The following is a 12,066-nucleotide window of genomic DNA, read 5'->3' on the forward strand; positions in this document are numbered from 1 at the left end:
GAGAAAAATGGTATCTTTCTTCTGTCAGTGGCAAAGAATCTAAAAAACTGTGAATAGATCTCTTTTTACCTTATCTTCTCATAATTTCCCCTTTTCTTCTATAGGTTATCTTTTGATCAAAATGCTTAAGACCAAGTTTTTCAATTCTTGGAGTTCTCTAAATTTGTTTGTTTGTTTGTTTGTCTGTTTGGGATAAAGTCTATGTAGCTTTGGCTGGTCTGGAACTGCACTATGTGACCAAGCTAACCTTGAACACAAAGAGATTCCCAGGTCAGCCTCAAACTTACACAGATTTGCCTATCTCTGCTCCCTACTTTTGGGACTAAAGGCATGTGCCACTGTGCTACACCCTGCCTGGCCTGAGCTCACTGAATTTCATAATATTTGTATGGATTGGTTAAGATTCCAAATCTAGCCAGGCGCTGCTGGTGCATGCCTTCAGTATCAGCACTGGGAGGCAGAAGGAGACAGACCTCTGTGAGTTCAAGGCCAGGCTGGTCTGCAGAGTGAATTCCAGGGCAGCCAGGTCTACACAGAGAAACCCTGTCTCAATCCAGGTCCCCCACACCAGAAGATTTCTAATCTATAAGTATGAGATACTCTAAAAACCAGCAACTTTGAGCATCATGCTAGTAGTCAAAATTCTCTGGATTTCAGAACATTTCAAATTTTCTGTCTGGGATGCTCAATCTGTATTTGTGCTTTTCTTTAACCCCCAAAGCAAGCACACCTGGCTGAGAAACTTGGCTCTTGTGTTTTTCCCTCAGTTTGTAACTCTTTTTCACTGTGGCTTTGCTTTAGGTATTTCCATAGATGGTACCTTAATTTAACAACAAGGTCTTTCCTGAACATCCTACATAGTAAAATACTATATCTCCACTATTTTTCTCCCCGTTATTTTTTGCATGCCCTCCCCTTTGTCGAGGTGATATTCACTGTGATTAGGGCTTTTGTTGCTGCTTATCAATTATTCAGAATAATGGTTACCATACCCTACTAATGAAACTAGCTATTAATCTTTGCAATAAGACTAAACTGATTCTAGACCAGAAAGAGCACAAAGGTACTCACATTTTAATAATGGCTGTTAATGATCCCATGTCCTATATGTGTAGATACATTCATGTATACATCTAAATCTATTTTATTTTTATGTATGTGGGTGCTCTGTCTGTATGTATGACTATGCACAATTTGTGTGTCAAAGTAAACTTTTTAAAGAACCCAAGCACATGGTGTGCACAGGGTGACAAGAAGCAGACTGTCTACACACAGCTATAACAGTTGTGAATTCATCCTCTCATGTCATCAACACAGAGTCGAAGAGAGATAGTAAAGTACAGACTTTGTAAAGGCAGAAACTAGTGAGGAAATTCTCATGGTTATCCTGTCAAAGAAAAAGCATAATGCAATCAATGAATCAAATTCTGTAGACCTGGGGAACTCCTTTTTCTAATCTACACTGCTGGCAGGTTTTGTCAAGACCCAATTCCAGAACATCCTTTCACCTAATGCTGGCTTTGACCTTTTCAACAAGAGTGCTTCATGCTTGTTTCAAGGTCCAAGAATTCTATCAGGGCCTTTACTTCTCAAGCTACAGTGAATTAACCATACAGTAGCAAAGTTAAACAGTGAGTTTTCTCCTCAGTATCCTGTTTTAGTGCAGGGGGTAAGCACTAAGTTTTATTTAAATACCTAACTGAAAATTTACATATTGTGTACACGTAAGCTGACATATGTGTATTTAAATACTTAGAGTGAAATATTCTAACAACTACAATTTGCTCCAAAGGGATATGGTTAGTGGAAATGCAATGACGGCTGCAAGTGAATGATGGGACCGGAGGAAACATCTGCAATTCTGGTTACTGTTGTTTTCAAATGTGCAAATTCATTGTATTTTGAAAGCTTGAGACCTCACATATGCTATCCCCACAATGTTTTAAATACAAGTTTTATTTAAAGAAGAATTTTAGACATAAGGTCAAGGCTGGCAAGATGACCCATCTGGTAACAAAGAAGCCTGCCACCACGTCTGAGTTCAGTATCTGAGACACTAGGGCAAGCATTTAGCCATGTGTAGTACATACAAACATACACAAATAAAACATGGTTTCGAAAAATTAAAAATAATGTATGTAAAGTTAAACTTTCATTATTTTCATTTTTCCCCCAACTTCTGTCAAACACAAAATCAATTTTATAAGGTAGTTTTACCTCAAAAGTGATTTTCAAGTTAGAGTTATCAAGTCCAACTCCAGCAATTGACAATGTAGATAAAGAATCTGGTGAAAATGCTGGAATCTGATTTCCATACTGATCTGCAACTATAACAACTTAAAAGAGAAAAAAGCTTTAAGATAAAATCCTTTTAAAGATCTATCTTACACATAAAATATACTTTGAAGCTTTACTCTCATACATAGGTAATTTACAATTATACTTATTTCTCTTAAAATCATTAAAACTGTATCAAGAACCTGTGCAAGAATGTTTAAATACTGCTAATAACCAAGTGACTTTTAATTTCTGAGGTACACCAATGTTAATACTATTTTCAGTTGTGAGGTGTTAAGGACTGAACATAGGCCCGCATACATGGTATGCTCCACCACTGAGCTATATCCCAATGCCTAAGTCAGCTTTTTTAATAATTAAAACTTAAAATAAACATTTTAATGGTATTTAATTTTATAGCTATAAGGAAAAACATAAAGGCTATATAGGAATCAATTCAATTCATTCATAACTATTTCTTCTAACAAAGGCAAGATTTTCTAAACAAACTATCATAAAGCTGAGTTTCAATGTATGCTAAAAAGTATCTTTCAGAGCATACATTTTAAAACACTAATGAAAGCCAGCATTATTTAAAAAAAAAAAAAGTGGGTATACGAACCTATTTCTCCTTGAAGCTCTTGGCCCATCTGCACCGTTTTTCCTCCTTTTAACTCACATTTTAAATGTTTGGGATCATCAGGAAGTGGTCTAAAATTGGTTTGGTTAAAAGGCTTTAATGAACCATTAATTGCAGAAAAAAAGTGAAGAGCAACACATATTTGATACCCTAAATTTAAATACAACAGCACTCCTCCAAATCTTTCATTTTAAATAGCTATTGACTGCAAAAAAATTACATTATACTCTTTATATTACATTAAGAGGAAATTGTAATAAGGAAATACTGTCAAGAGACAGGTAAGAATAAATCACAACAATGAGTTATGGTCAGAGCAGTAGAACTGCTCTTGGTGCAGAGAACAGCCCAGGAAAAGGCAGAGGGTCACAATGCTGGAGTCACTGGAAAGGGTGGCCAACGGGCTGTGCAACAGGAAGAGTCTTTTGCTCCTTTACACTAAGCTCTACTCTTTTCTATGAGGTGTGTAGATTAATTCTGATTGAACTAAGTTTCACCACTAACCAATGTGAACATTTTTCCCTCTAAAAACCACACTGTACCTTTCGTATATTTTGGGCCTCTGTTGTTTTCAGTTGAAGAACCTTCCTTTGGTGCATTTTTACAGTTACTAAATGAAGTGCAAGCTTATAATCATGATAAGAGTAATCACTATCAGTCATACACAGTGCCACCACTTGTAATCCCAGCACTCGGGAAGCTGAGGCAGGAGGACTGTGAGCTGTTGTGGGATATTCGATTGCACTGTGAACTCTGAGTCTGTATTTGCATTATTTAAATAAAATCCACCTTGGGTCAGGAGGCTGAGTTAACAACTAGTTGACAGAAAGCAATAATCACAGAGAGTCAGAGGGTGTCTGGAAGATGACAGAGACACGCACAGGAATTAGTAGGTAAAAGCTTGGAGTGGCATGGGGTTTTGGTTTGGTGGAGATATGGAGGGGATCTTTCCAAGACCGCAGCAAAGAGAGGTCAGCTGGTTGCTACTCAACCTCTCTGAGATAGCAGCTTTTCATCCCAGCCTCTGACTCCTGAATCATACTGATAAATACAAGGATAGAGAATTAATTAAAAGCTATATTTGGCTGCAGCTACTGAGCCGATTTCTGTGGGAACAGAATTCCCGCCAGGCCGAGGCTGCCAGCGAAGCAGGCCAGCAACTGTGGAGCAGCAATTATTGCCTGAAACAGCAGTAGATAGATGAAAGCAAAGCCTCTGTGCCAACAGAAAAACAACAGTGAGTTAGTTTGAAGATAGCCTGGGCTACATAGCAGGACTCTGTCTCTAACAAAACCCCAACAATCAACCTACGTACAATGAAGCCTTTCTGTAAAGACAATCTCCCATATTTTATAGAAACTAAAAGGTGTAGTTCTTTTCATCTTAAAAGGAACTTTTATTCGTGTGTGTGTGTGTGTGTGTGTGTGTGTGTGTGTGTGTGTGCTGCAGACTATCTTGCTATGGCACTCCAAATAACTCAAAATACCACAGGTTCACAAACCTTATTGTAAAAGCACTTTCCAGAGAGACGTGGTCATCTTGGAAAGAAACCTGGCAGTAGCGCACATCTTTCACAGATGTTGGTACTTGCACATCAGGAAGCAGACCTTGTAGCAAATGTTCTTTGTTAACCTCAGGAGTCCAGTTAACCTAGGAGAGAATACACATAACACAAAGCTGAGAGGCTTCGCTCAAAGACTTCCAATAACCACTTATTTTCTAAAGACTGAAACAGGGTTCCAGGTAGAACAGGCTGCTCCCAAACTCAGGTTGTTTAGGATGGACATGAACTCATGATCCTCCACCTCCCAACTGCTAGGATTATAGGAATGTGCCACCATACCCCACCTAGTTACTCAAGAAGCTTAAAACTAAATTATAATCTGCGCCCCCCTCCACACACACCAAAGTTGTTTTTTCCTGTTTTGTTTTGTTTTTGTATTTTCTTGGAGACAGAGTCCATGTAACCTTGGCTGTACTGGAATACTCTATGTAGAACAGGTTGGCCTCAAAATCGGAGAGCTACATGCCTCTATCTCCCACGTCCTGGATTAAGGTGTACACTACCATGCCCAGCTAGAAAGGCACTTTATGATCAGAAATAATAGTATATAATATAACAAACAAGCATCTTTGGTTTTGTGGCAAATATTTCCCAATCTTCAGAGTAAAAATTGAAAACCATTAGGACAAATATCTTCAGAGTTTTGCTACAGGGTTGTCACTGTGGCCATTATAGTTTCTAGTGGAGACCAGCTAGACATGATGGCACTTCCGGAGTCTGAGGCAGATGATTCCAGGTTGGAAGCCTGAATGGGCTAAATATAAGACCTTGTTCTTTGAAGAAACAAAACCAAAAAACCCCACAAAGACCCATGCTACAGTGCACGAAGGCAATCCTAGTGGCTGGGAGATGGAGGCAAGAGTATTAGCAGTTAAAGGCCAGCTTGGCCTACAGGAGACACTTATCTCAAAACTAGACACAACCAAGTGTGAAGTCCCCAAAAAGAAAACAAGAATGTGTACATGTCATCACTGAGAGGTCTGAGTGGAGGCTCTGAATGTGATCCCTGGGGACTTCTACTCTGCAAGAAAAGGGTGTGTCACTGCTGTTTTACCTTTCTGGTCACCTTCTGGGTTAAATCCTTTCTCCAGTATTTCTAGCTTAAATTTTTTATCCCTTAAATTACGTGTTTTAATGTGACATTTAATCCATTCTTTTAAATTACCACACTATATCCTACTTTAAACTTTTGATTTGTATTTAAGAACTTTTAGCTCAACTTGCTCTTTCAGTCTTTGATTGTGAGTTCAAAAATCACTGATACTGTTTATTAGTTTATGTTCCTCGAATGACAGAAGATAAGAAATAGGCATAAAAGACAAAGGCTGTATCCTGCTCACCCTAATGCTACAACTTGGGAGGCCTGACTTCCTTCAACCATTACTAAGCTTCTGAAGATGCACAACCACCTCAGATACTGTAGTTTTGATTTGAGAAAGACAAGAAAAAAGTCAGCAGTACATTTTTCTTAACATTGATTAAAAAAAAAAAAAATCTTGATAAGGAAAAAAAAAGGTTGGCCCAGCCCACCTCCCCTTCTCCAGTGATGAGCAAACATGCCTCGCTGCAGAAGGGGGGGGCAGCTCAGAAGCAGGGCCTCGGTACAACTGTTCAACTGACCCTCAAATCTAAGTGTGACAGAAGGTGACGGTGTGCTCCTCTTGCAAGCAGCATGAGGCCTACTTCTCTTTCAGTTCTTCCTCCCTCTGCAATGGAGGAAAGAAATCAGGGGCCAGAGCAAGGACTGGAACCAGGGCCCCAGACCCAATAAAGGCTCACAGCCATAATGCGATCACTGATGAACACCCAAAGTAGTTGCTAGCCAGCTAATAAAGATTTTCTTTTGGCTTAAACCTGGAGTTGTCTTCTCTAGTGGATACTCCACATTTCTGGATGCCCCAGGGAGATCCCTAGATACCAGAGTGTCAGAAGCCCTCCGAGTGGGGAAGAGTTCGGTGGTCAAGGAGCTCCTGGGGGTGTGCAATCTGATCCATTCCAGGGCCCCAGGACTCCCTTTGATCAATCGCTGCCTAATGCTTCTGAGGAGTCTGATACCTCCAGAGGTAAGTCTGGTTAAAGCATCTTCTGTCGGAGATGTCAGACTCCTCAGAGGCATTAGGATCACAGAGAAGACAGAGGCAGCCACTGGTCCAGTGTTCAGGATCCATGTACGACCTCACTGCACTCTGCTGGTCTTTTCACGTATATGAATGTGTGGTGGCCAACCCTAGTTGTCTTTACTGTGTGACTGTGTTTCTGTCAGTTCTCTTGGTTGAAGAAAGAGGTATAAAATGGAAGCAGGAATGAACTGTCCTAGAACCCCAGCCACCCAATGCTGCCCCTAGTACAAATTCTCACAGGCTCAAAGGAACTGCACCATGCTCTCTCCCACCTGCTTCCAGCAGACTGGGGGAAGGAAAAAAAAAAAATGTCCCATCCTATGAAGGGGGATCTTTAAAGAAGCCAGTGGCCTATCTGTCCAAAAGACTTGATCCTGTTTTGGCCAGTTGGCTGACTTATTTGTGGGCAGTTGCCACTACAGCCATGCTTTAATTTAAAAAAAAAAAAAAAAAAAAAAAAAAAAAAAAGATGATGAATAGACTTTGGCCCAGAAACTGTTACTAACCTCCCCTCCCAAGGAGGACCTCAGAGAAGTGGATGTCCAACATCCAAAAAAATCACCAGGACTTCTGGAGCAGGCCTATATTGGACCTTGTAAAATTTCAGCCATCAGCCCAATCGGCCTGCTGCCAGATGATAACCCAACAGAGCCTCCACAAGACAGAAGCCAAGTTAAGGTTGTCAGATTCTACCGAACAGACATGGGACACAGCAAGGGATGACTCTGTAATGATGCAGTGGATATGGATGAGATCCCCGGCACCAACCTCACAAGGGGAAATGGCCCTAACCCTTCTGTCTCCAGCTAGAGGAGCCTGAAGTTCAGCTGCGGGCGGCAGGAATATATCATAAGAACTCAGCTGGTTATGGCAAAGTCACTACCTGGAGGGATCAAGGATTTCCTCCAGAGGAAGCCAAATTCCAAGGAGCTTTTGGTGTTATTTGGCTTGTTATATATCAGCTGTCTTCTGTTATGAAAATCATGTGTGCCTTCATAGTTTTCCCAATTGATTTTTTCCTAAGAAGGGTTAACAGTGATCACTCTCTGGACATACACATTCCAGGTATTTGGAGAATAGTCTGAGGAAAGGCTTTCTCTGGAATCTTGAAAGCCACTTTCAAGGACAGGTATTTGGAGAATAGCCTGAGGAAAGGCTTTCTCTGGAATCTTGAAAGCCACTTTCAAGGACAGGAACAGTCCACATGCAAGTCTCCTGATTTAAGGTAAATTCCACAAGGAGACACCGCCTAGGTCAGGTGGATGTTAAGTAATAGCTTTATACAATTTAGCTCGGACCCTCCTTTCTTACAGCCTTACTAACTTTATAGACCTTTAACTCCTTATCTAACCACTTCTAGGAATAGTTAGATAACCTTCTGCACTGACAGCTATGCTCAGCCAGAACCCCAGTTCAAGCCTCCCTGTAATTATCATCATTAGCAGCATCCGGCCACGTCCATCCCCAGATGGAGGAAAGTACCTTATCAGAGACACCTCTGTACTCTCTAAGAACAGACTTAAGCAACCAGGTTACCTGTTTGAGAAGGCCTGGCGGATGTGCCAATTAAGCTTTACTTCCTCCTTTCCCAAATCTTACCTCCAGTTCCAGATCTCCCTTTAACTATCACCAGAGGTATCTAGCTGTACACAGGCTGCCTAGCAACCGAGCACACTTTCCCCCACCCTGCAGATAAACGGCAGATAGCTTGGACAGATAGGAGCCACAGGAAAAAAAGAATGCAGTTTTATTTTCTCCCACTGACCTAGTAACTTATAGATTCTTAACATTTTCTACCAATCATGTTTAAGACTATAATTGAGCACATAAGATCCCTCTTCTTAGATATTACCCAAATTTAGCCTTTAGTTAATTAATTCATTTCCCCATTGGTCACTTCCCTTTGGGGTTGCAAATGATGATTAATGGTTATTGCCCCTCTGTGATTCTTATCACCCCTCCATTTGACCCTGGAAGCCTGGCTTTGCACTGCCAAGGGATTTACTGCTTGTAAGTGTATATATACCAGGACTCCCAGGGTACGAGGGGACAGAGAAGAGAAAAGAGAATGGAAGAACTAGATGGGTAAGAACTTGAGAGGAACAAACTGAGATGGGGAAGAACTAGACTGAAGAGCCAGAAGAGAGTACTAGAGGAATGAGATGGAAGATGAGGAAGAGCCAGATGGGGAAAAACAAGACGAGGAAGAACAAGATGAGAGAGGAGGAGATGGGAGAGGAGCTGATACGGCAAAGAACTAGATGGATGAGAACCTAGAAGGGGCAGAACTAGATGAAGGAATTAAGATAAAACGTAGAGGGGACAACAGATAAATGTAAAGAGAAACTGGGCATGAAAGGAGCTAAAAATGAGAGCAGAGCATAAGCTTGTAGAGAGAGAACTGACAGAATAATAAAGTGTATGGACTAAGGAGTTTCGTGTACATAGATTCATTTTCTTTCTTCAAAGATTAATTATCAGCTGGTTGTAGATTCTTCCCGGACCCTGGGAGGGGACTATCGAGGGGCTGGACCCCCCCTAGTCCCCGATAAAGTTCACTTGTCCAGACAGGTTCTGGAAATGCAGAAGCACTCATAGCTATGATATAAGATGGACTCAGCTTCTGCCTCAGGCACAGCCCAGGCTCCAGCTGATGCTGCCCCTGCCAGTATGCTCTGCTCTGTTTTGGGCTGTTTGCACTCAGTCATAAAGGAGATCAGAGGAGAACCCCTGAAGCTCAGAGAACAACAAGGCAGACTTAGCCACCTGGAGGAGGCCCTAGAACCAGTGGGGCCTCTCCAGATTTTTGGCTACCCTGCCTGAACCAGAATTGCTCTGAAGCCCAATGTTCACAAGAAACCAAGTGGACAAAAAAATAACAAAAATAAAAAGGACAAAACTGGGTGGTGGTACTGGCCAGGCAAGAGATTCATACTCCCTGTCATTACATCACTCTCAATGGCTACTCAGCATCTAAACTAACTGGAAAGGAAGCTCAGTAAGGCAGCCCAGTGAGCTTCCTGAGAATAAGCTGACCAGCTCAACTGCTGTCCTCTCTTATGCTGTCCATGAGTTCACAGAATTTCTATTTTTATTTTATAGAAACATACAAGCTTATTTCCCATTGGCAAAAATGTGTTGGAGTCTAATTATGATTTAAATCAAACTTATAGTCCAATACCACAATTCCTTTAGGACCAACCTAATAACAGTATTTTTTTTGCTAAACAATCTTATAGGTTATCCATAAAATTTCAATTTTCTAAACATAAGAGTTTTTACAAGTAAATAATCTGTATAAAATACTTACTTTAATTTTTTCTGCCAAGGATGGTGTAATATTGATTTCTCTTTCTCCTTCATCATACATTTGAAAAATTAGATTTTGCATTACATCACCTGCTATCCAATTAACCTCATCCTGATGTTTGATCTGGATAGCCTTTTGTCCCTCTACACTAAATATCTGTAGGCGAGCAACGTGACTACTGGGAAGTAACTTGATAGTCTTTTCCACAGGTGACACATCTTTACAACTCTAGAAGAGAAAACATGAATATACATTGAGTGACCTACGTATTCATTTCTTCTTTTACCTAATGGCAAATCCATGGCACTGTTTAATAACTTATTTTCAATATTAGGAAAGATCATCTTATCATAGTTACACTTGTAACAAGGTTTATCATTAAAATGGTATTATAAGCCAGATGTGGTGGCACCCACCTGTAATCTCATCACTTGGGAGGTGTGGGCAGGAGGTCAGTAAGTTCAAGGTCAGCCTGGAATATACAGGAGACCTTGCCTTTAAAACAAACAAACAAAAAAGGTATTATACTTTTAACAGTAAAAACTTTACACCATCAGGCATAAATGGCATTGGGTACATTCTGAAAACTACTAACAACAATGCCTTCTTTCTTATTTTTAAATTCACTTTAAAATTATTATAAATTCACAAGATTTAAATTAAGTTACAGATTCAATAAAGAAGAAACCAAGAACTTTCCATAAAATTGAAGACAAATTGCTGCAAGAGAAGATACTACTTTTTAGTATTAAGCTGTATTGAAATTTTATGGGTTTTTTTCCCCAATTAATAGCACACTGGGATAAATGAAAAAACTTGTTTATAGCCAGAAGAGCTTTAGATGCCTTGAAAGCTGAGCTTATCAACATACTGAGAAATTTATATTGATTACCAGTATACTACGATTGTACAGATCCATCGTAAAGAAGTTACAATTAGTCATACAAAATTAAACTATTAAACCATCACTTCTTTAACAAATTATAATACCTTCAACAACAAGAAGTTATTTATTAATCCTAAAATAACTTTAAACTTTGTCTATTTATAGCTATTCCTATAGAAACCCATTTACGTGAGTTATTTAAATTTTATTTAAAATTCCTACATTATAAAATATCAAGCAATTTATTTTAAAGGCATACACATTTATTTGACTCCTTACTCTCAAGGCTGCACCCTTTGGATAAGACACTAAAAGCTGCCTAAAAGCAGACACAACTTGCTATTTATTTTAAGTAAACTGAATTCCTGGTCTTCTAATACTGCTGTATAATTACATAAGTCTTTTTTGCCTCAAAGGCCAGATTCCCCCCATCCCCAGATAACTGTGAGTCCTATACTTTTTGACAGTTTGCAAGATATTATGTGCACGCACATGTTTGCACGTGCACACACACATTGTCTACATTATTGCAAAAAGGAAATGAATCCTAAATATTTTAAGATTATCAAGGGCTGAGATGTAGCTCAGGGGAAAAGTACTTGGTTTGACTGAGAAGGATGAAAAAGACTATAAAAACATAATTAGCCTTAAAAGAATTAGAATGTGCCAGGTGGTGGTGGTGCATGCCTTTAACCCCAGCACTTAGGAGGCAGAGGCAGGTGGATCTCTGTGAGTTTGAGGCCAGCCTGGTCTACAAAGCGAGATCCAGGACAGACACCAAAACTACACAAAGAAACCCTGTCTCGGAAAAACCAAAAAGAAAAAAAAAAAAAAGGAAATACAATCACTAGTAGTTATAAACCTTGTAAGAGATCTGATCAAGAAAATTATTAATATGTGATACATAATGTTAAAATATTGTTATAGTTCACATTGTTTTTCTTAAGAGAACCAAAGTACTATACATTTTAGCATCAAACAACTTTGCATAAATACTCTACATCCGCTAAAGACCTTAAAGACTCCAAGTAAAACCAAAGAGAGAGGTAGCTTACAGGTATTTCAATCCTGGCAGTCAGTGTCTGGTCTTTCTTAATGTTCTGAACTTGAATTGCTGACCCTGTTAGGATGCTGGTCCCAGAGCTACTGCAATCCACAGTGTAGACTGGTAGGCTTGGAGCACCTAGAAACTAGAGGGAGGACAGAAAGATCATTAACTACCTAATCCATAACTACTGAGTATCTGGTTCAAATTCTTGAGTAATTTAC

At 39.7% G+C, this 12,066-nt stretch overlaps 1 protein-coding gene across 1 annotated transcript in view; it reads right to left on the reverse strand.

The window, feature by feature from the left end:
- The window catches only part of Smchd1 (structural maintenance of chromosomes flexible hinge domain containing 1), a 138,979-nt gene that overhangs the window by 56,365 nt on the left and 70,548 nt on the right, over positions 1 to 12,066 (reverse strand). Inside the window, exons 24-28 of the mRNA XM_059278617.1 lie at positions 11,853 to 11,987; positions 9,912 to 10,139; positions 4,419 to 4,567; positions 2,900 to 2,988; positions 2,218 to 2,336 (exon numbers count right to left, since the gene is read on the reverse strand). Of these exons, the coding sequence (XP_059134600.1) occupies positions 2,218 to 2,336; positions 2,900 to 2,988; positions 4,419 to 4,567; positions 9,912 to 10,139; positions 11,853 to 11,987 (720 nt within the window). The remainder of the gene's footprint in view (positions 1 to 2,217; positions 2,337 to 2,899; positions 2,989 to 4,418; positions 4,568 to 9,911; positions 10,140 to 11,852; positions 11,988 to 12,066) is intronic.

The sequence above is a fragment of the Peromyscus eremicus genome, chromosome 13 (genome assembly GCF_949786415.1).
Source record: "Peromyscus eremicus chromosome 13, PerEre_H2_v1, whole genome shotgun sequence".
Lineage (NCBI taxonomy): Eukaryota > Metazoa > Chordata > Mammalia > Rodentia > Cricetidae > Peromyscus > Peromyscus eremicus.